Raw genomic sequence first — 24,522 nt, forward strand, 5'->3', positions numbered from 1 at the left:
AATCTCCTGGAGTGCCTAATCCAGCCTCTGCAGGCATCTGCTGTGATATCCTCACAAGCCGCATCCATGGCAGTCAGCAGGTTCCTCTGGGTGTGTGGCTGGTGATCGTACACCTTCCATCTCCAGGCTGAGAAGAACTCCTCAATTGGGTTCAGGAATGGGGAGTAGGGTGGGAGGAATTCCATCAGCATTCTATGATAAATGGCAAACCATTGCCTGATGGTGTTAGAGTGGCATGGACTCTCCTACCTCTTCCTCTGTTTTGTCCCCTCAGTCTTCCACCACACAGCCTTACCCCTCTTCTTGGCTGTTCACCCTGTACACAGCCTTGTCTTTCTATTGTGAGACTTTGTGACACTGCAATGTTTTGTGTCTCTATATGTTTGTCAATTGAAGGTTCATGAGATGCACCTCTGACCTATGGTCGAGAGCTGTTTGACCATTGGTTGATCTAAACCTTCACAAATTCCCCCTCTTAACTGAAAGCCAAGATTCACCTGAGAACAATTTAATCAATTTAGGATAAATTACCAAAATTTACCAAAAAACTTTCATAGAAATGTAAAAATTATGCCTGAGAGATTATGACTTCATGTTCAGCACTTTTGCATGTAATGACCTAGGCAATGACCCGAAGCCTAAATGTTTTGGAGGGTGAGACAATTCAACAGACAATCAGTAGAACACATTTTGATAAACATGACATAAGCAATTGATAATGCAAAAAACAGCAGACAATCGTACATGACCATTTGCATGAATGTACAAAAGCATTTGCAAAATGAGAAACACAATGAGAAATGCTATTATGATGTGCACAAGTGACAAGAAGATGTGGAGATTGAACAAACAGTTTTGAGAATTTCAATTCTGATCTGAGAAATGAACCAAAGCGACTGAGAAAAACTGTAATACATCAAGCTGCTACACGCGGAGTTACCGCGCATGCGCGTCCACGCCGGTACTTTAACCTCAAATCACGTGACCGAGTGACGCGTCACACCTGAGCTGATGTGCTGTTTCGCCTACTGTGACGTCACGGGATTCCTGATCGCGGTGCTGCGGGTCCTTCAGGAGGAGGGAGAGAGTTCATCACTTCACTTCTGCACCCGGAGAAGCAACAAGCACGAGAGAGAGAGAGAGAGAGAGAGAGAGGTGAGATCAAACAACCATCTGATTTTATTTCATATCATTTTATTTAATCTGATTTAAAATAATCTAATATCTAATGTAATATTTATATAATCTTATTTTATTTAATTTACTCTCATTAACGGTCATTTTATTTAATCTGATCTCATATAATATCATAATATTTAATCTAAAATAATCTAATATCTCATCTAATCTCATTTAATCTGATCTAATGAACATTTGACTGTTTCAGCTCTTATTTGAATAGAATAATTGAGACGTTTCAGGACGTCCCGGTATTTTATACAAAATAATAAAGAATTAATAATAAAAACTGATCCACAACATCACCAGTGTCATGAATTCATATCAGACTCGATATTTAATCAGTTCAAAGCTGAAGAATTTTGCAGCGTTAATAACAGAAATGATTTGAAATGAATTTTTAATAAAAGAACTGAATTAAATTTCTTCTCCTGGGTGAATCAGATGGAGATCCAGAGAGAATCCACACATCACCATCTACATTGGCAGAGAAATCATGGAGCAGGTCCAGGACTCACCGGGGAGCGCCAACGTCCCCCTGCCCGATAGTGTGGACGAGAAGGTTGGGGACGCCGAGTCCAGCACCAGCATCATGTCAGAGGAGCTTAATGTGGCCTCCTCTCAGCTGACCGACTCCATACTGGACACGCTGACGGACACTTTCGATGAAAGGAAGGAGATCGTGAAATTCACCAGGAGTATCTGGATGCCGAACCCTAAACCAGCCTGCGAGAAGATCCTGGTTGAGCCGAACATGAACACCAGGGACCAGATAATCTCCAAAACCACCGTGAAGGAGCAACCTGCTGAAGCTCCTGCCGAGAAACCAATCTGTGAGTAAAGATTCCCATCCAGTTCTTCTGGACATCAAACCATCATCACCGAACCGTGTTTCATTCTTCTTCTCTCATCCAAAGGCATCAAGATGAAGAAAAAGAAGGACCAGATCTTGGGATTCTTCAGGAGATCCTGGCAGAGGGTGAAGAGGATCTTTAACAAGAGATCAAACAAAGTTTCCCCCCTCTAATTTCCCCACAATCCCCCAAATGATATTCCCTCCTCAGCTAGATAGCACGTTCTCAGAGAATTCTCCATGTAAGATCATTTGGTGAGGAGCATAAGACTCAGCAGACCTCAAACCAGCTTTTCCACCTTCAGGACTTCAGCTTTTATCAACGTGAAGATGCCGTTCCCTTGACCATCCACCTGGCACTGCTGCGTTCTGCCCCACGTTGGTCCCTCCAGACTTGGACCGGTCCATCTTGTTCCCTTCTTGCTTCTTGGCTGAGAGCTTTGTGGTTGAGAGCTCCGCCGTACCGGAATGTTCTCCGGTGCTCTCAGGGTCGGGTCCGTCTTAAACTACTCTGTGCAGGATACGATCGCTGTTCCACAGACTTGGGTTCCATCTTGGTACCAGAAGTCCTCATGATACCAGAGTCTGTGGTTCCTGGTGCTTCTGAGAACTGTTGGTTGCTCGTGGTGGTGGTTTTGGATTTCTAAAGGAATTCTGGGACTTTGTGAGCTGAGCTTGATGTTCTTAGATGTTGGGCTCCTCCAGTACCAGGATTCTGTCTTCACCACCCCATACAGAGCATCATCGGTTACCTCAGCACCGTCGTATACTTGATGTACCTGCTCATCATGGTTCTACCCTGTGGAACTCTTAGATCTGGAGGATGAAATCATTTCCTCTTGGGGGCAGAACAGTGGCTCCGTGGCTCCGTGGCTAGAAAAGCCGAAGACGTGACGCCCGCTCCTCACCCAGGTTCTGAAACGAGACGTGGATCTAGCTGAGGACGTGAATATCTCCGACCGGCTGCTTCCTTCTCTTCCCTTTCCCTTCTTCTCCATCTAATAAAGCTGGTGTGAGATGAACGCTGGTTGTTGGAATCGTGTTTGTGATGAGATTTTACGCACAGCAGCGTTTTCTTCTCACGGCAGAATCATCTAGAGAATCGAATCGAACCGTGAGAAGCTCAGCAGAAGCTCAGCAGAAGCTCAACAGAAGCTCAGCAGAAGCTCAGCAGAAGCTCAGCAGAGGATCAGAACCAACATTCACAACAGAGACTTTCATTCATACTGAGAATTCTTCAGGTTTCTTTTAGGTTTTAATTCTTATAAAAAACAGAAGCTGGAAAAACTAAAATAAACACAAAAAACTGAAACATCAAAGAATTAAAAGATTTTCTAGTTAAGAGGAAATGAATAAATACAGCAGGTTCACTGGAGTGTGTGTGTGTGTGTGTGTGTGTGTGTGTGTGTGTGTGTGTGTGTGGATGTTTCTTGCCTTTCGCTCAATGATTCGGACCCACCGCAACCCTGACCAGGATAAAGCAAACAGAATAAACATATGAAAACTATAAAAATATACACTGATCAACCATAACATTACGACCACCTCGTTTCTACACTCACTGTCCATGTTATCAGCTTCACTTACCATATAGAAGCACCTTGTAGTTCTACAATTACTGACTGTAGTCCATCTGTTTCTCTGCATGCTTTGTTACCCCCTTTCACCCTGTTCTTCAATGGTCAGGACCCCCACAGAGCAGGTATTATTTAGGTGGTGGATCATTCTCAGCACTGCAGTGACGCTGACATGGTGCTGGTGTGTTAGTGTGTGTTGTGCTGGTATGAGTGGATCAGACACAGCAGCGCTGCTGGAGTTTTTAAATACCGTGTCCACTCACTGTCCACTCTATTAGACACTCCTACCTAGTCGGTCCACCTTGTAGATGTAAAGTCAGAGACGATCGCTCATCTATTGCTGCTGTTTGAGTCGGTCATCTTCTAGACCAGAGGTCACTAACAGGCGGACCGCGGTCCGGACCCAGAAGCTGTCCCATATGGACCCGGACCTACAGCCAAAACAGAAAGTTATGATTTGAAACCTGACGGAGCGCTTCCATTGTAACCGGTGCAGCTTTTGTAATCTTGACGGTAGCGGTTTAGCGGATGAGAAAACGCACAGACCAATCACGTGACACCACTCAGCCAATCAAGTCTGTGCATTCCAGCCGGTAAACACTGCGACTCTACAGTGCAGACAGATGAGAGAGTTAGAGGCGAGTTACATGTGAAAAGACGGTGGAAAGAAAAAGAAAGATAGCGAACGTAGAAAAAACGAAGGGAGAGATACAGACGACTGTGCAGGAGAAAGTTGAGAAAAAGACGAGTGAGACAGGAGACAAATGACGCTCTCCAAAAAAGAAACGTGTACAGCGAAATTACAGCATTTAATCCGTGATGGACTCAATTCGGTTCTTACTTCCCACTGGAGCACAATTTATTTTTATTTTCTCTTAATTTGATAAGAGAAAGGTTTGATAAGGTGGAGCGGTCCAGGTCCTCTCTGTGTGGAGTTTGCATGTTCTCCCCGGGTTTCCTTCGGTGCTCCGGTTTCCTCCCACAGTACAAAGACGTGCAAGTGAGGTGTATTGGAGATACTAAATTGTCCATGACTGTATTCGATATAAACTTGTGAACTGATGAATCTTGTGTAATGAATAACTACCTTCCTGTCATGATGTAACCAAAGTGTAAAACATGACGTTAAAATCCTAATAAACAAACAGACATCTGATTTGACAGTCAGTTATTGATTACATGCAGATGTTGATACAACTACTAGGCTACTTATATATAATATATATCAATATATATGTTATATATATGTTATAATATATACTGTATATATAGCAGTGATAGCTCAGTGGTTAATGTACTGGACTATTAAACAGAATAGTTCAAGCCCCGCCACCACCAAGTTGCCACTGTTGGGTCCCTGAGCCAGGTCCTTAACCCTCAGTTGCTCATCGTGTTCAGCTCATTGTGTAAGTCGCTTTGGATAAAAGCGTCTGCTGAAAATTTTAATATATATATATATAACATTCCGGACCTTTGCTTCAAGAAATGTTCTCTAACTGGACCTCTTTAAATTTTAGTTGAATACCCCTGTTCTAGACCTTCATCAGTGGTCACAGGACGCTGCCCACGGGGCGCTGTTGGCTGGATATCTTTGGTGGACTATTCTCAGTCCAGCAGTGACAGTGAGGTGTTTAAAAACTCCAGCAGCGCTGCTGTGTCTGATCCACTCACACCAGCACAACACACACTAACACACCACCACCATGTCAGTGTTACTGCAGTGCTGAGAATCATCCACCACCTAAATAATAGCTGCTCTGTGGTGGTCCTGTGGGGGTCCTGACCATTGAAGAACAGGGTGAAAGGGAGTAACAAAGCATGCAGAGAAACAGATGGACTACAGTCAGTAATTGTAGAACTACAAGGTGCTTCTATATGGTAAGTGGAGCTGATAACATGTGGAGGTGGTTTTAATGTTATGGCTGATCGGTGAGGTCTGAACCGATTAAAAACACATCTCCATACTTCCTCCACCACACTTCACACTTGGAAGAAGTTCCAGCAACAATAACTGAACCAGATTCTGTTCTGACGTTTGATTCGGGCCGATATGAGAACAGATTTCTCTTCTCAGCTTCTCTTATAAATATTTATGAATAAAAACCCTGGTTGATATTGCGGCCGCTCTCGGCTGATCTGCAGTGCGGTGATGAGGCAGGAAGACGGTGAAGACGTTGGTAGAGGGCAGCCGGGCGGACGCAGGAGAAGCCGCCACAACAGTTTACAGATGTGATGAGAGAGCGAGAGCGAGCGTGGCAGCACAATCCTGCGCCGTGTCGGCTATAACAGGACGGATCGTGATCTACATCCAGATCCTGCAGCTCCTCCAGCTTCACTAGTACACACCGTTCCATCAGCTCCAGTGGAGCTTTGTTGTTTGGTTGTACCTGATGTGAGCAGGACGCTCAGAGCCCACAGGAGTGTACGTGTGGGCGTGGCTGAAGAATAAGCGTTTTGTGTAACATTCACCTTGAAATTAGGCGAATACGGACAATTATTGTGGCGTTTAATCCCTTCACAAGAAGCCTGCAGTGTCACATAATGCTGAGTACAAATCAGACTGGATGGTCACACATTTTTATCATTAATATTATTATTATTAATAATAATAAACAAAAACATTTACAGACAAAAAAGATCCATAAGTGGATTTAAACTTTTTATAAAATACAATCTCCCCTCGGGCGGTTCGGTGGGTAGCACTGTCGCCTCACAGCAAAAAAATCCTTGGTTCGACCCCCAAGGCGTGGAGGTCCGGGTCCTTTCTGTTACCGTGTGTCTTGCGCCCATTGAAAAGCTGGGACGGGTTCCAGCACCCGTCCCCCCGACCATAATTGGACAAGTAGATAAGAAAATGAATCAATTTCCCCTCAATTTTCCTCCCAATTTAGTCGTATCCGATGCCCTGATGGTGTTTCCCCTCTACTGCTGCAGACCTCCACTCCTGACCGAAACGTGCAGTAATGACCGCTTCTTCTCATACAGGAAGATCCGTATCGCGCACACGCACTGATCTCCAATAACCCCCGTCTCTGTGCAGCACCATCGATCAGCCAGCAGAGGGCATAACTGCAGCAGTTATGAAGAATCCCCTCCCTCACACGAGCCGATCGTTGAGCATAGCTGAGATTCAAACTCTTGAACACGTAGGAATAAAAATGAAAGAAATCTGGAACGTGTTGTAGTTCTTGGACAGTACAAATGAATGAAAGGTCATCTTAGGGAGAGGGGGCGTCTCTGCATCTTTTAGTAAACGCGCTGTATGATGGCTGGTAGACGAGACGTAGACGGCGATGTGTCTGAGCGGGGTTTAGGACGCAGGTATTCCTCCACCGATGGGCGGGGTCGAGAGTGGTGGCAGCAGGAGAGATTTGAGTTTGAGCGACATGGCGGCGATTTCTGGATCCTGAGACTCGTACATCTTCACCACCCGGGCAAACTTCAACACACCTGAGGGACCAAGAGGGCACAGAGAGCTATCAGCCAACATGCCAAATTTCTGGACTGGAAAATGGACTGAGCCAAACGTCAGTCTGAATTATTCACTGTGATCCGGTGCTGTCAGTAAGTTACAGGCTAAAAATAGGGCGACCAGCAGTGGGACTAAAACCGAGTCGATCGTCCCAGAGAAACAAAGCAGTAACGGTAACGGTAACGACAACAGTAACAGTAACGGTAACTGTAACAGCGGTAACGATAACAGTAACAGTAACGGTAACAGCGGTAACAGTAATGATAACAGTAACAGTAACGGTAACAGTAACGGTAACAGTAACGGTAACAGTAACGGTAACAGTAACGGTAACAGCGGTAACGGTAACGATAACAGTAACGGTAATGGTAACGGTAACGATAACAGTAACAGTAACGGTAACAGTAACGGTAACGATAACAGTAACAGTAACGATAACAGTAACAGTAACGGTAACGGTAACAGTAACGGTAACGGTAACAGTAACGATAACAGTAACGGTAACGATAACGGTAACAGTAACGGTAACGATAACGGTAACGGTAACGGTAACGATAACAGTAACGGTAACGATAACGGTAACGGTAACGGTAACGGTAACGATAACGATAACGGTAACGATAACGGTAACGGTAACGATAACTAACAGTAACAGTAACAGTAACGGTAACGATAACAGTAACGGTAACGATAACAGTAACGGTAACGATAACAGTAACAGTAAAGGTAACAGTAACGGTAACAGTAACGGTAACGATAACAGTAACAGTAACGGTAACAGTAACAGTAACGGTAACGATAACAGTAACGGTAACTATAACAGTAACGGTGACAGTAACAGTAACGGTAACGATAACGGTAACGATAACAGTAACAGTAACGGTAACAGTAACAGTAACGGTAACGATAACAGTAACGGTAACGATAACAGTAACGGTAACGATAACAGTAACGGTAACGGTAACGATAACGATAACGGTAACGATAACAGTAACAGTAACGGTAACAGTAACAGTAACGGTAACGATAACAGTAACGGTAACGATAACGGTAACGGTAACTATAACAGTAACGGTGACAGTAACAGTAACGGTAACGATAACGGTAACGGTAACGATAACAGTAACAGTAACGGTAACGATAACAGTAACGGTAATGAAAACGGTAACGGTAACTATAACAGTAACGGTGACAGTAACGGTAACGATAACGGTAACGATAACAGTAACAGTAACGGTAACGATAACAGTAACGGTAACGATAACGGTAACGATAACAGTAACAGTAACGGTAACGGTAACGGTAACGGTAACGATAACAGTAACAGTAACGGTAACAGTAACGGTAACGATAACGGTAACGGTAACGATAACGGTAACGGTAACTATAACAGTAACGGTGACAGTAACAGTAACGGTAACGATAACGGTAACGATAACAGTAACAGTAACGGTAACGATAACAGTAACGGTAACGATAACAGTAACAGTAACGGTAACGATAACAGTAACAGTAACGGTAACGGTAACGATAACAGTAACGGTAACGATAACGGTAACGATAACAGTAACAGTAACAGTAACAGTAACGGTAACGATAACGGTAACGATAACAGTAACAGTAACGGTAACAGTAACGGTAACAGCAGTAACGGTAACGGTAACGATAACAGTAACGGTAACAGTAACGGTAACAGTAACAGTAACGGTAACGATAACAGTAACGGTAACGATAACAGTAACGGTAACAGCAGTAACGGTAACGGTAACGATAACAGTAACGGTAACAGTAACAGTAACGATAACAGTAACGGTAACGATAACAGTAACGGTAACAGCAGTAACGGTAACGGTAACGATAACAGTAACGATAACAGTAACGGTAACGATAACAGTAACGGTAACAGCAGTAACGGTAACGGTAACGATAACAGTAACGGTAACAGCAGTAACGGTAACGATAACAGTAACGGTAACGATAACAGTAACGGTAACAGTAACGGTAACGATAACAGTAACGGTAACGATAACAGTAACGGTAACAGCAGTAACGGTAACGGTAACGATAACAGTAACGGTAACAGTAACAGTAACGTAACGGTAAGCGTCCTCTCACCTTCCCCTTCGTTGTTGAAGCCGTAGGACTTGATGACCTCCTGCTGGATCTGCGTAGCGACGGGCAGGACCAGCTGCAGCATCTTTCCCATGTCGTTACAGGTACTCTCCCGCGCCTCCTCCATCCGCGCCGCGTTCTCCGGTACAGAGAAGGCCTGGATCACCTCGCTCAGGACCACTGCAACACCAACAAGCACCACAACGACACCGCGAATCAGAGTCAGTGATTAGATGGATGATTGGATGTATGGGTAAATGAATGAATGGATGAATTAATGGATAGATGGATGTATGGAATAAAAATAGATGTATGGAAAGGCAAATAATATCCCAAATCAACTGATGGATGATGGATGGATGAGTGAGTGGATGGATGGATGAATAAATTAATTACCTCTGGTTTGCTCTGTAGTGAGAGTGGGTGGGTGGATGGATGGATGAGTGAGTGGATGGATGAGTGAGAGTGGATGGATGGATGGATGAGTGGATGAATGGGTGGATGAATGGATGGATGAGTGGATGGATGGATGGACGAGTGGATGGATGGATGGATGGATGGATGAGTGGATGGATGGATGGATGGACGAGTGGATGGATGGATGGATGAGTGGATGGATGGATGGATGAATTACCTCTGGTTTGCACTATAGTGAGAGTGGATGGATGGATGAGTGGATGGATGGATGGATGGATGAGTGGATGGATGGATGGATGAATAAATTAATTACCTCTGGTTTGCTCTATAGTGAGAGTGGGTGGATGGATGAGTGAGTGGATGGATGGATGGATGAGTGGGTGAGTGGATGGATGAGTGGATGGATGGATGGATGAGTGGATGGATGGATGGATGAGTGGGTGAGTGGATGGATGAGTGGATGGATGGATGGATGAGTGGATGGATGGATGAGTGGGTGAGTGGATGGATGAATTACCTCTGGTTTGCTCTATAGTGAGAGTGGATGGATGGATGGATGAGTGGGTGAGTGGATGGATGAGTGGATGGATGGATGGATGAGTGGGTGAGTGGATGGATGAGTGGATGGATGGATGGATGAGTGGATGGATGGATGAGTGGGTGAGTGGATGGATGAATTACCTCTGGTTTGCTCTATAGTGAGAGTGGGTTGCTGGGCAGGAGCTGATGCCATCCTGGTCCTTTAATACTGATGGTTCTATTAAACTAAAATAAAACAGATCGAGTCATTTATCGTTGTTACAGTAACACACTGCTGTAAACAACACTGTACAGAGGAGAACATACCAATCAACAAATCATATACACACAGCACTGAAACACATCAACCAACGTGAAATTTACTATCACATAAATTTACGTTTCAACACTTTAAGGCTGTTATTAGTGTACATTTCCCTGAATTGATTTACTGATGAGATGATAATATAATAAACTGCACCGTTTAGAACGAACCGATCCTCTCCTGTACCCACACCACAGCCAGTAGATGGTTATGAGCTTTATCCCACCCGTATTCCGACAGTCCAGCTGCTGTACTCTCCAATCGTAACGCCGCTTCAATTCTATCAGCCAATCCTAACTAGGATCTTGGTACCTCACTGGCCAATCACAGCATAGAGGGCGGGACTTCCCAGAAAGCAGGTAGGGAAAGAAAACAAGACGACGCGTTGAGGTACGACTTTTATAAACGTCCGTGTGCAACATCATAACAGGAACTATTATTATTATTATTATTATCACTATTGCAGTAGTTCAGGTTGAACACGTAGCTCAGCGTGATAAATATTGAAGCTTTTTTCATCTCTATTTTATTTACATTTCAATGTTTGAAGATGGAACAGAAGTTAGCAGAGTTCAGAGCCAGGAGGAAAGTGGAGAAGGAAGAGAAGAAAGCAGAAGATGTGGAGGAAAGTGGTTTAAAAGCAGCCGAGTCCGAGACAAACACAGAACCGAGTGAGAGGAGCACCCAGCCTGAGCAACACCCACCTGTACAGGTAAACATTATACAGGTAAACATGTCTGACTATACAGTCTGATTATACAGGTAAACATTATACAGGTAAACATGTCTGACTATACAGTCTGATTATACAGGTAAACATTATACAGGTAAACATTATACAGGTAAACATGTCTGACTATACAGTCTGATTATACAGGTAAACATTATACAGGTAAACATGTCTGACTATACAGTCTGATTATACAGGTAAACATTATACAGGTAAACATGTTTGACTATACAGGTGTGTCTGATTTCATCCAGCATGTCTGATAAATACTGCACTCTACTACAAGGTATTCTCTTGGTCTCAATGTGTGTCCTGGCTTGGGATCGTCACTGAGAGCGCACCGACTGCTGCAGCAATCTGACTAAACTGAAGCAGGTGCATTATGGGAACTGGAGAACAGAATCTGAGAAACACACAACTGGTGCGTTTCAGATCAACCGAGGATTGTGTTTGCTCCAGAATAGAATCAGAAGCTGCTGCAAAATCACTTGTCGGAGTGTGTGTTTGAGATTGATTGTGTGTGTGTGTGTGTGTGTGTGTGTGTGTGTGTGTGTTTGAGATTGATTGTGTGTGTGTGTGTGTGTGTGTGTGTGTGTTTGAGATTGATTGTGTGTGTGTGTGTGTGTGTGTTTGAGATTGATTGTGTGTGTGTGTGTGTGTGTGTGTGTGTGTGTGTGTGTGTGTGTGTGTATATGTGTGTGTGTGTGTGTGTGTGTGTGTGTGTGACAGCAGTACCCACCGTGCCATATCCTCATATCACAGGTCGACTCTGGCCCGATGGTACTGGTATGTTGGACTTGGGTTTGGATCAGGATCCTTTCTGGTCTGGTGTTAATTGTTCGGATGGCTGTAGAGTTTGAGAGTGCTGTTGAGAGTGCTGTTGAGAGTGCTGTTGAGAGTGATGTTGAGAGTGCTGTTGAGAGTGCTGTAGTTTGATTGTATTGTGCTCTGCCCTGTAGCAGGACAGCTCGGACTGGTTGCTGGACAGCGCGGTGGGCCGCTGGCTGGGCGTGGACCGTTTGGCCGTCACTAACCTGACCCTGCTGAAGGTGCTGCTGTGGCTGGTTCTGCTGGGTCTCTTCTGTGAGCTGGACTTCGGGCTTCCCTTCTTCCTCATCTCTCTGTTCTACTGGCTGTACGAGGGTCTGCGCAGCCCCACGCTCAGGAGACCCGGAGAGATGAGCGCCTACTCCGTCTTCAACCCCGACTGCCAGCCCATCCTGGGGACGCTCACCGCCGAACAGCTGGAGGGCGAGATGGGCTACAGACTCCTAAACACCGGGGCACGGACGTAACGCACGAGACCCTGACGGAACCGCTGGAATTCGGAACATCCAGGTCCGAGTGCAACGGTCAGACTTCAGCTGGAGCCTCGGGGGCTGAACGAGGACGTCGGTACATTTATATAAATTACTGATGAAAAAAGAAGAATGTTTTTATTTTATATATTTATCTACACATGAAACTATGAAATTCTTTCTTTGTATATCCCAGCTAGTTTGAAAGCTGGGGTCAGAGCGCAGGGTCAGAGCGCAGGGTCAGTCATTGTATGGCACCGGAGCAGACGGGGTTAAGGGCCTTGCTCAAGGGCAATTTTCTGACTGATAGCCCAAAGCTCTACCCACTAGGCTACCACGGTCCAATAAGAACCTTTTTTTAAAACAAGAATTTATGGCGTGTCTGAGGGAATTTGTGCCTGTTCAGTCAAAAGAGCATGTGACGTCGGGCACTGATGCTGGATGAGAAGGTTTTTGATCACCATGACCCTGACCAGGCGGTAAAAACAATTTAAAACTGTAGTCGTGCCAAACAAGGGCCATAAAGTATGTAGATGTAGAAAGTGTGTAAGCATGCAAATTCTTTAGCATAATTACTAAAACACATGAGCTTAATTAGGAAGGACGTCCACATACTTTTGGACAGGATTTTGTAAATGGCAAGTTTATGTTTTTTACAGGTTCTAAATTCCTATTTCACGTTCAGTTTGAACAGTTTGTAGGATAAACCAGAACATCATCATCATCAGTACCCAGCCTTACTAATGCTCTGTTGTACTACAGAATGAGCACAAATTCCCACAGACACACTTTAAAGCCTTGTGAGAAGCTTCTCAGAGGAGCGGCTGCTGTTCTAGCTGAGAGATCACACAGAGGATCAGTCTGGTTTTTTTTTTAAATGGGACGTCCGACAAGCTAATGGTCGGGCGTCCGAATACTTTTGACCATACCAGCTGAATACAGATCAGCTACTTACAGTTCAGAAAGTCATTTAAGTGAATTTAATAAAGTAAAAGTCGTGGGTCTCAGACTATAAATTGATAATAATATAATTAATCTTGTTTATAAATGCAGAAAAACTGCAGTTGTGGTGACAGAACTTGTACCAAAGATCAAACACAGTTTAGTGAAGATAAACTCATATTTTTTTTATTTTTAATGCTGAACAAGAACCTGAACCTTTTAATAACAATTTAAATATTTTTCAATGAACTGAATTGAACAAAGAACAAAGAAACGGAACGCATGTGTGGGTCAGTGTGTGTGTGTGTGTGTGTGTGTGTGTGTGTTGGTGTGTGTGTGTGTGTGTACGCGGTGCGATTATTTGATATCACACAGCAGGGCGACACCGCGCAGGATCCAGTGGTCGGGGGGCTGCACCGTACGCAGCACGATTCCGGTGATGTAGGTGAGGTCGGTGCGCCGGGGTTTCTTGTAGACGGGGCAGACGTACAGTCTGGGGTCTTTCGGGGCGGTGGAGTTGATGGCGAATATGTGCACCACGGGGAGAGGGGTGAACAGCACTTTGGGCGTGGCCTCGACGAGACAGCAGTTCTTGCGGTCCCAGCCGGCTCCGTCCAGATAAAGGCCGTACACGTACACGCCCTCCTACACCACAAACATAAATACATGAATAAATATAAGCATGGACAGTGTTGAAATTAGGAGCAGGCTGTGCTGTGGAATAAAGCATTTACCACCTTAGCTACTAAATCAGAATCTGCTTTATATAAAGTATGTTTACACACACGAGGAATTCGTTTCCAGCTGTTGTTATCTCTACAATATACAGACAAGATTATACAGGTAATGTACTAGACAGAATTTTGTATATATACAGAAAATAGAGAAATAGCACAGATAAATAGTAAATAATTAAAATGAAAATACAGCAATGTACAGTATGTACATCATTTGGTGTTGAGTGTTCTGCCCTCTGTGTGGCGCTCTTACCGTGGGTGCGGTGGTGATCTCCTCCTTGGTTTGCTTTAACACCTCGTTGTGTAGAGTGACGGTGTCCAGCGCCCAGCCTCGGTGTGCCCTCGTCACCTCCTGCATCATCGCTGTGAGGAAACCTGCAGCGGTCACACACAATAATAAATACTAACCATGGTACGGACGGTTTATTTACATGCAGTTGTTTAGAATACGGACTTTTGTGTAAAACAGGAATGCTCGTCATTTGGACACGTGATAAGATAAAAACTTACAGCCAAATAATAAAGCGGCTTCATTACATTTTATTCCTTAATTACTCTAAAAGATGCACTAAATCTTATTAAAGAGCTACGATGTGATTCCAGGATTAGGAAATGTACGACTGCTACCTATAATGCAAACCCGCTCTCACCTTTCTGTGTTTTTCCCACAATGCCATGGTTCTAATTGGGTTTTGTGAAACAATGCTTCACTTTTCACTGTCCTACTGGTGGTGCTTTGAAAAGGTAAGTGACAAATCAGATTAAAGTTTGAGTGTAGCGGTAAAAACCGAGCGTCAAAGAATAAATGGAGTAAATGTTACTTGAGGTAGCACCGAGGCAAGGTAAACGGCACGGCCTCACAAGGAACAGTGGCACAGCCGGCACTAATAAGTGTTTAATCCAGCCTTACTCATGCAGTACTGGTTTGACGTGAGCTGGAGTCTCATACTGGCTGGCTTTTCATTCATTCTAATTCCTAATACAATCTAAAAAAACTCCAAATTTAGTGATTAAATGTGCATCTTCTACATTTTTAATAAACAGAACAAAGTGATTACAGTCTGGTTACCCTGGGGATTGAAGAATCCGGTCATCCAGAATGTTTTGGGCCTCCCATCGAACAGCCAGCTATGGAACTGAGCGTTTCTCTCCAGGAGCTCGGTGAACCAGAACCCCAGGGTGGACGACTCCCAGGAGAGCTTCTTCCACAGGTTTGGGACTCGAGCGTCGAACATGTTGTCCAGCGCGTCCCTGAGGCTCTGCAAGCCAATACAAACGCTCGTTACTGGCCAGGCAGCCTCAGAATGACCGAGCTACAGTGGTGGTGAAAATGTGCAACAGTGGGTAAGACCCAGTCATCAGTTCCTACCTCACTCATGATGATGGTGCCCTCAATGGCCAACTTGAGATCGATCAAGCTAGTCCGGACCACGCTGATGACCCTCTGCATGCGGTCGATCTCCTGCCTCAGGAAGATGTTCATGGAGGTCAGGGCTCCCATTTTCACCAGCCTGGCTTTCACCTGGTCAGTGATGTTACACAGATTATTAATCGGGGACATTTATGCGTGGCTGTAATTTAATAAGCACCACTTATAAATTCATTTCTTTATAAAGTAAACGGCACTGTTAAACACTCTTATACCTCATGAGGTACGTAGTTGGGAGGGAGTTTATCCAGCATGTCCTGGGCGAGGCGGTAGACGATCGACTCTCGCGTCTCTCCTGAACCTCCGGCGCTCTCTTTAGGCTGGATGTTTGTGATGGTGTCCAGGACTTCGGCTGAGGTGTTACCCTGATACCTGTCAGAAGTTCATTTCTAGCATTTAACAAAGACAATTATCCTCACAACTTACCAGTAACTAGTAAACAGAGGATTGCTGGTTTGGGCTCCTAAACGAGGCCCTTAGACCTTAATGGCTTGAACTGTGTTCGGTCACAGTTGTAAGCGTAGACGTACACCGATCAGCCATAACATTAAAACCACCTCCTTGTTTCTACCCTCACTGTCCATGTTATCAGCTCCACTTACCATATAGAAGCACTTTGTAGTTCTACAATTACTGACTGTAGTCCTTTTATGCTGTTCTTCAATGGTCAGGACCACCACAGAGCAGGTATTATTTAGGTGGTGGATGATTCTCAGCACTGCAGTGACACTGACATGGTGGTGGTGTGTTAGTGTGTGTTGTGCTGGTATGAGTGGATCAGACACAGCAGCGCTGCTGGAGTTTTTAAACACCGTGTCCACTCACTGTCCACTCTATCAGACACTCCTACCTAGTCGGTCCACCTTGTAGATGTAAAGTCAGAGACGATCGCTCATCTATTGCTGCTGTTTGAGTCGCTCATCTTCTAGACCTTCATCAGCGGTCACAGGACGCCGCCCACGGGGCGCTCTTGGCTGAATATTTTTGGTTGGTGGACTATTCTCAGTCCAGCAGTGACAGTGAGGTGTTTAAAAACTCCAGCAGCGCTGCTGTGTCTGATCCACTCATACCAGCACAACAAACACAGTCCTGAGAATGATCCACCACCTAAATAATACCTGCGCTGTGGTGGTCCTGTGGGGGTCCTGACCATTGAAGAACAGGGTGAAAGGGGTTAACAAAGCATGCAGAGAAACAGATGGACTACTATATGGTAAGTGGAGCTGATAACATGGACAGTGAGTGTAGAAACAAGGAGGTGGTTTTAATGTTATGCCTGATCGGTGTAAATGTGAGAGTAAAACCCACGTCGTTATTTTATTATTAAGACATTTAACTTCATTGTGAGGTTATTAAGTTTAGTAGGGTTATGCTGGAACAAAAAAGGGCCTTCCCTAAACTGTTGCTGCAAAGATGAAGCACATAATTCCTTAAAGTTTTCTTGGGGTTTCTGGGTGGAGAGTGAGGTGTTGTGTTCAGGTGAGAGTGTGAGTGTGTGTGAGCAGCTCTGATGGACTCTTACGTGATATCAGCGTTGGGATGCAGACCGAACACTTCAGGGGTGTCGACGTAGGGCAGAGTGTGAATATACTCCAGGTATTCCTCCACCGTCTTACACACGGGAACATTGTAGTCGGTGTAGAAGCAGAACGAGGGCTCGAACAGCCGGTCGCCGAACCACACCTGGTAATCAGAGCGGCGGTTACGATTAAAAACGTCTCTCGTACATCATACGCTAACGTTATTATATTTATTATTAGGTTGGGGGGGTCGTGTGTTACTCGTGCAAAACAGTTCAGAAGTCGTTTGTCGTAGTCGTCCGTCACTCTGCCTCCGTACTGCACCTCTCCCAGCATGTAGCGCACGGTGTCCCACGACACGCCCTGCAGATAAACAAGCCAAACTGGTCAGCACGAGCAAAGGACACACACTGAACCTAGTGACCCGCCCTGCTCCCCACTGTAAACCTGATCAGCTCCCTCAGTACAGAGCATTCTAATCAGACATGGAGCTCATAATCAGATTATTTAGACGCTCTACGCCTGAATTTACAAATAAACGTCACTCCTGCACCTTTATACAAATTAAACATCAATGTGAATTTATTTACATGTCAAAGGAACTCCGTTAGTTGCTCTGGATTGATTCATCCGCCACGTTTGTAGTTTTTTGTGAGCAAAGTTGTGCCGCACTGAATGCTGGGATTGCCTTCAGCGCTAAGGAGACGCTCAGTCAGATCATCACTCAGAATTAAGGCGCCTCAGTAGGAGCATTTTAAGGGAGCTAAGAATTTAGACACGCCCTCTTCTCGGGAGTGTAGAATGATGGGAAACGCGTCTATGTACAGAGAGAGCTCGGTTTCACACAGACCCAAAGACTTTTTATCAAAGTAAGACATTATTCCGAACCTTTTTGGGACTGCACTCATCCAAATGGTTCTGGATGAACTGCACACTGGAGCTGAAGTCTGCCGAGTTGAACTCGTACGGAATATTCCAGCCCAGGGGTCCGAACTTGCGACGTTCCTGCGTAAAAAAAAGGTGAAGACTGTGTAATTCTGGGAAACCACGTATCCTGTAAGCGCCAGGTCGTTCCTACCTGCACCACCGTGTGCAAGAACGCGACGCTGTACAGCAGCGGCTTCCACATGGGCAGGTTGCTGACGTCCAGCTGATCCTGAGAGATCCCGACGAACGTTCGCTTCAGTCCGGCTTTCACTCCCTGAGGAGGATCGTTGGAGAACTTGATGGAGGACTAAAACGACAAGAAGATTCTTTGATGATGATGATCGGAGACCTCGACCCCCTGGTTTCCCCCAAGTTTCCCCCCTGTTGATGATGTTACATTACCTGCAGCAGCGTGATGGAGAAGCGGTCGTGTGGCTCCGTGGTGATCCACACCCTGAAGCTCTCATGAACGTTCTCCACTGTGCTCACGGTGTCCAGCAGCTCGTCCATGAACTCCAGACCCAGGTGGCAGTTCTGCAGCAGGACCCAGCCTCCCTGTGGACCACAGACGGTCAGACACACAATTACTGGTGATGAGCTTTAAACTGAATGTATGACAAGAAGGTTTGTAAGGTCTTCTAAATAAGACTTGATGTTTGCTCCATACAGAAATGCTTTAGTCATGGCTATGCCAGGTCAGGGTCACGGCAGGTCCGGTTTCACAGACCGCATACTGGGTGCAAGGACTTCCTTCTATCCCTCCTCCCTCAGACACAGCCAATCATGTATGTGCAGACACCCTGTCAGCCTATAGCATCACTGAGACTGGAACCCCAGTACCCTATACCAGTTCTCAGACTTATCTTTAGTGTGATTAAATCTTATTTACACAGGATTTAATTTCTGAATATAATAAACGTCTCTGTAGGTAGTGTTGGTACCTGTGCGATGGACATCTGCACCAGCCTCCTCGCATGCACTTCCTGTCCCTGTCCCATAGATATAGCTCTGCATTCTAAACAAGCAACCCAACATACAGTAAAAAACAGTCCTCCACTTTTTGCTCCACTGTAATTAGTTACGGCTTTATTACCGAGTCTGAGTTTCTTGGAGAGAGCTTCTATCTGGTTGGTTGGATCCGAGCCCATGGAGAGGAAGCAGATCAGAGGGGTACGAGGGTCGCTCTCCCCCCACGTTGCCTCCAGATTGAGAATAACAGACTGGGCGAACCTCGCGCCCAATGCGTGCCCTACGTAGCTCCTGGCCTGAGACAGCGTGCGATCTGGACTCCAGGATCTGTCACATGACATTTGTTTAAATTCACTTCATTCACAATGGTGGTGCTTTAAAAGTCCTGGTCTGTTAATACTGTAATGATCCACACATGGTTAATCACAAGCGGTGATTAATTTTCATCCTCTTTTTAACTGAGAAAGCAATTTAATGAATGGTTCTGTTAATAAACACTGAAACTATCACAAAAGTAGATTTAGGGCACCCGGGTGGCACAGCGATATATTCCGCTAGCACACCAGTGCTGGGACTCTAGCGGGCACAAATGTGAGACAAAATTGGCAATCGAAGTCTGTTGTGTGGGAAAAGACGGGACTAAAAAGTAGGCGAGGTCTTCGATGCTGTGTAAGGACCCTGATAAGTAGCCCGAGGCGCGTGATATCCGGCCTCATGTGCCAATCCACTGAGGCGTGGGCAAATAAGAAGGGGTTAAGGGACTGTGCACGCGTCAGAGGGGGCATGGGACAGGCGAATATACCCTCCTCGGACGCAGTCGGGATCCCCAGCGGTGGAAGACTAATTTGCTATGCTAAATCGGGAGAAAAATGGGAGAAAATAAAAAAAGTAGATTTAGATTTAAGATCTACAGCATCTTTAAGGTCACCCCATCTGAAGTCATAAAAATAAATACATTATTAATATCAGGAGTAAGGAGAGCTGAACTTTTCTCTGGTTTGGAGTAATGGCATTAACCATCATGAGCAAATCAGAGCTCATGTATCTGAATGAGCCCATTTACTTAAAACACAGAATCAGACCTGATCCAGACCCAGACCCATCTTCCAAGTAAAATGAGGTGCATTCTGCTAAATTTTACAATGATTGCACGGCTGATGATGCTTTTTGATGATGTCTTGAGTTGATGTAACTCTTGATGTAAAACTTTTGGCATCAAATTAATTTGCAGCAGCCAGAGGGAGAAGAATCGTACCCTTAGACGACTGATATTGTACCTGATAAGCAGTAATTTGTGGAAGATCTCCAGTGAATCATTATAACCATCGGGAATCACTGCGTCCTCTGGTGCGTCCATATCGAACCACGCCTTCCAGCCCTTTTCATTCCGGGACACCTTTGTGTATGAACAGGAACGTGTGCATAAACATCAATATAATAATACTATTTATTATACATACACACATACACACACACATACATACACACATACATCCTCACATACATATACACACACACACATATACAGTATATATATATATATATATATATATATATATATATATATATATACTGTACATACACACATACACACACACATACATACACACATACATCCTCACACACATATACACACACACACATACACACATACATCCTCACATACATATACACACACACACATATACAGTATATATATATATATATATTAGGGCTGTCGAAGTTAACGCGATTAAAAAAATTAGTGCCATTAACGCAAATTCTAGTTCATGTTGACACTTGACTGGTAGAACAAACGTTTTAATGTCGGACTTGCCACCGTTTTTCATTTGCGGTTTGTTAACATAATGTAACCGATCGTGGTAGTGATGCACTTGCATAATAAAGAAATAAATACACGCTATATTCACAAGTTGTCGGGAGCAGAACACTTTATTACACTTAATTAACTTCTTCTTCTGTACCGAATACCGGAAAGCTGAGTCGAGCACGTTAGTTCATGAACTATGGAAGCCCCAAAGGGTCAAAACACACTCACTTCGTGTAGAAACGTCCATCAAACCATCGTCACGATACAACCACAGACAAGTCTGATACAATAACTACGCCTTATCCCATCTAAAGCACCGCTGATCTACAATGTTTGCTGATGGAGAAATTCTAACCTACAATCTGACATTTACTGCCTAGTATGTGAGTGAATAAAACTCCCTTACAGTTTTCTCTTGTCCCAGCAGTTTTTAACATCAGTACATTTAGCATAAAATGTGTTCACCATTTTAATTGTAACATTTCACTTAAAAATCCTTGTTTTCTATAACATTTACACAGATTTTTTTTAATGCGATTAATCGCGATTAACTATATGAAATTCTGAGATTAATCGCGATTAAAAATTTTAATCGTTTGACAGCCCTAATATATATATATATATATATATATATATATATATACTGTACATACACACACACATACACACACACATACACACATACATCCTCACACAACAATATAAACACACAACACACATATACAACATATATAATATATAATATATATATATATATACTGTACATACACACATACATACACACATACATACACACATACATCCTCACATACATATACACACACACATATATACAGTATATATATATATATATATATATACTGTACATACACACATACATACACACATACATACACACATACATCCTCACACACATATACACACACACACATATACAGTATATATATATATATATATATAATATATATATATATATATATATATACTGTACATACACACATACACACACACATACATACACACATACATCCTCACACACATATACACACACACACATATACAGTATATATATATATATATATATACTGTACATACACACACACATACACACATACATACACACATACATCCTCACACACATATACACACACACACATATACAGTATATATATATATATATATATATACTGTACATACACACACACATACACACATACATACACACATACATCCTCACACACATATACACACACACACATATACAGTATATATATATATATATATATATACTGTACATACACACATACATACACACATACATACACACATACATCCTCACACACATATACACACACACACATATACAGTATATATATATATATATATATATATATACTGTACATACACACATACATACACACACACATCCTCACATACATCCTCACACACATATACACACACACACATATACAGTATATATATATATATATATATATATATATATACTGTACATACACACATACACACACACATACATACACACATACATCCTCACACACATATACACACACACATATACAGTATATATATATATATATATATATATATATATATATATACTGTACATACACACATACACACACACATACATACACACATACATCCTCACACACATACACACACACACATATACAGTATATATATATATATATATATATATATACTGTACATACACACATACATACACACATACATCCTCACACACATATACACACACACACATATACAGTATATATATATATATATATATATATACTGTACATACACACATACATACACACATACATCCTCACACACATATACACACACACACATATACAGTATATATATATATATATATATATATACTGTACATACACACATACATACACACATACATCCTCACACACATATACACACACACACATATACAGTATATATATATATATATATATATATACTGTACATACACACATACATACACACATACATCCTCACACACATATACACACACACACATATACAGTATATATATATATATATATATATATATATATATACTGTACATACACACATACAATACACACATACATCCTCACACACATATACACACACACACATATACAGTATATATATATATATATATATATACTGTACATACACACATACATACACACATACATACACACATATACACACACACACATATACAGTATATATATATATATATATATATATATTATATATATATATATATATATATATATATACTGTACATACACACATACACACACACATACATACACACATACATCCTCACACACATATACACACATATACAGTATATATATATATATATATATATATATACTGTACATACACACATACATACACACACACATCCTCACATACATCCTCACACACATATACACACACACACATATACAGTATATATATATATATATATATATATATACTGTACATACACACATACATACACAATCTGTCTCGCGTGTGTCTCACACACATATACACACACACACATATACAGTATATATATATATATATATATATATATATATACTGTACATACACACATACATACACACACACATACACACATACATACACACACAGACACACATATATATATATATATATATATATATATATATATATATATACTGTACATACACACATACATACACACACACATACACACATACATCCTCACACACATACACACATACATCCTCACACACATATACACACACACACATATACAGTATATATATATATATATATATATATATATATACTGTACATACACACATACATACACACACACATACACACATACATCCTCACACACATATACACACACACACATATACAGTATATATATATATATATATATATATATATATACTGTACATACACACATACATACACACACACATACACACATACATACACACACACATACACACACAGACACACATATACAGTATATATATATATATATATACTGTACATACACACATACATACACACATACATCCTCACACACATATACACACACACACATATACAGTATATATATATATATATATATATATATATACTGTACATACACACATACATACACACACACATACATACACACACACATACACACACAGACACACATATACAGTATATATATATATATATATACTGTACATACACACATACATACACACACACATACACACACACATACACACACAGACACACATATACAGTATATATATATATATATATATACTGTACATACACACATACATACACACACACATACACACATACATACACACACACATACACACACAGACACACATGTTCAGGTGAGTTTACCTGTATGAGCTTGAGGTTCCACGGCGGGTGATTAACGATTCCTGCTTGTTGCACTTGTGTGGCGACTGCAGCCTGCAGCTCAGCGTAGGTGCTGTTATCCAGCTGAATCCCAGGAAACAGGTCACTGATCAGACTGAGAAACAGAGGCTCGTCTTCATCCACCTGTAGCAGCACAAGCAGGGTGCATGAAGATCCCCAAAACCAGGAGCACAACGTGGGTCCTTTCCGTGGCGTCATTTAGTACTGATACTGCAATCTGTCTCGCGGTGTG

At 42.6% G+C, this 24,522-nt stretch overlaps 4 protein-coding genes across 4 annotated transcripts; 1 reads left to right on the plus strand and 3 right to left on the minus strand.

The window, feature by feature from the left end:
- Positions 1 to 6,170: 6,170 nt before the first annotated feature.
- Positions 6,171 to 10,692, minus strand: LOC134320247 (protein C10-like). Its single transcript, XM_063001581.1, has 4 exons — positions 10,611 to 10,692; positions 10,292 to 10,375; positions 9,197 to 9,373; positions 6,171 to 7,059 (listed from the first exon to the last, which is right to left on the minus strand). The coding sequence occupies exons 2-4, from the start codon at positions 10,341 to 10,343 to the stop codon at positions 6,920 to 6,922; spliced, it is 369 nt and encodes a 122-aa protein (XP_062857651.1). The 5' UTR covers positions 10,344 to 10,375; positions 10,611 to 10,692; the 3' UTR covers positions 6,171 to 6,919.
- A 162-nt stretch (positions 10,693 to 10,854) lies between these two features.
- Positions 10,855 to 13,498, plus strand: LOC134320244 (SAYSvFN domain-containing protein 1-like). The gene is made up of 2 exons (XM_063001580.1): positions 10,855 to 11,166; positions 12,144 to 13,498. The coding sequence occupies exons 1-2, from the start codon at positions 11,005 to 11,007 to the stop codon at positions 12,477 to 12,479; spliced, it is 498 nt and encodes a 165-aa protein (XP_062857650.1). The 5' UTR covers positions 10,855 to 11,004; the 3' UTR covers positions 12,480 to 13,498.
- A 96-nt stretch (positions 13,499 to 13,594) lies between these two features.
- LOC134320243 (dynein axonemal heavy chain 8-like) lies at positions 13,595 to 15,982 on the minus strand. Its single transcript, XM_063001579.1, has 5 exons — positions 15,806 to 15,982; positions 15,531 to 15,683; positions 15,231 to 15,420; positions 14,415 to 14,536; positions 13,595 to 14,069 (listed from the first exon to the last, which is right to left on the minus strand). The coding sequence occupies exons 1-5, from the start codon at positions 15,842 to 15,844 to the stop codon at positions 13,782 to 13,784; spliced, it is 792 nt and encodes a 263-aa protein (XP_062857649.1). The 5' UTR covers positions 15,845 to 15,982; the 3' UTR covers positions 13,595 to 13,781.
- Positions 15,983 to 17,108: 1,126 nt separating this feature from the next.
- LOC134320264 (dynein axonemal heavy chain 8-like) lies at positions 17,109 to 24,488 on the minus strand. Its single transcript, XM_063001598.1, has 9 exons — positions 24,252 to 24,488; positions 20,284 to 20,402; positions 19,131 to 19,333; positions 18,979 to 19,052; positions 18,440 to 18,592; positions 18,189 to 18,344; positions 17,999 to 18,115; positions 17,372 to 17,473; positions 17,109 to 17,273 (listed from the first exon to the last, which is right to left on the minus strand). Exons 1-9 carry the CDS (start codon positions 24,486 to 24,488, stop codon positions 17,109 to 17,111), a joined length of 1,326 nt encoding a protein of 441 aa, XP_062857668.1.
- Positions 24,489 to 24,522: the final 34 nt, after the last annotated feature.

This window comes from Trichomycterus rosablanca, chromosome 9 (genome assembly GCF_030014385.1).
Source record: "Trichomycterus rosablanca isolate fTriRos1 chromosome 9, fTriRos1.hap1, whole genome shotgun sequence".
Classification (NCBI taxonomy): Eukaryota; Metazoa; Chordata; class Actinopteri; order Siluriformes; family Trichomycteridae; genus Trichomycterus; species Trichomycterus rosablanca.

What these genes read in the sequence shown, in the direction of transcription:
- LOC134320244 (XM_063001580.1), top strand. Translation starts at nt 11,005, where the DNA reads ATGGAACAGAAGTTAGCAGAGTTCAGAGCCAGGAGGAAAGTGGAGAAG. An exon ending in AGCAACACCCACCTGTACAG is followed by an intron (nt 11,167 to 12,143) that starts GTAAACATTATA and finishes TCTGCCCTGTAG; the next exon opens with CAGGACAGCTCGGACTGGTT.
- LOC134320243 (XM_063001579.1), bottom strand. Translation starts at nt 15,844, where the DNA reads ATGCTGGATAAACTCCCTCCCAACTACGTACCTCATGAG. An exon ending in CCAACTACGTACCTCATGAG is followed by an intron (nt 15,684 to 15,805) that starts GTATAAGAGTGT and finishes ATCACTGACCAG; the next exon opens with GTGAAAGCCAGGCTGGTGAA. An exon ending in GCACCATCATCATGAGTGAG is followed by an intron (nt 15,421 to 15,530) that starts GTAGGAACTGAT and finishes ATTGGCTTGCAG; the next exon opens with AGCCTCAGGGACGCGCTGGA.
- LOC134320247 (XM_063001581.1), bottom strand. Translation starts at nt 10,343, where the DNA reads ATGGCATCAGCTCCTGCCCAGCAACCCACTCTCACTATAGAGCAAACC. An exon ending in CACTATAGAGCAAACCAGAG is followed by an intron (nt 9,374 to 10,291) that starts GTAATTCATCCA and finishes TTGGTGTTGCAG; the next exon opens with TGGTCCTGAGCGAGGTGATC. An exon ending in CTTCAACAACGAAGGGGAAG is followed by an intron (nt 7,060 to 9,196) that starts GTGAGAGGACGC and finishes TTGGTCCCTCAG; the next exon opens with GTGTGTTGAAGTTTGCCCGG.
- LOC134320264 (XM_063001598.1), bottom strand. Translation starts at nt 24,488, where the DNA reads ATGACGCCACGGAAAGGACCCACGTTGTGCTCCTGGTTTTGGGGATCT. An exon ending in TGCAGATGTCCATCGCACAG is followed by an intron (nt 18,593 to 18,978) that starts GTACCAACACTA and finishes TGTGGTCCACAG; the next exon opens with GGAGGCTGGGTCCTGCTGCA. An exon ending in ATGAGTGCAGTCCCAAAAAG is followed by an intron (nt 17,474 to 17,998) that starts GTTCGGAATAAT and finishes GTTTATCTGCAG; the next exon opens with GGCGTGTCGTGGGACACCGT.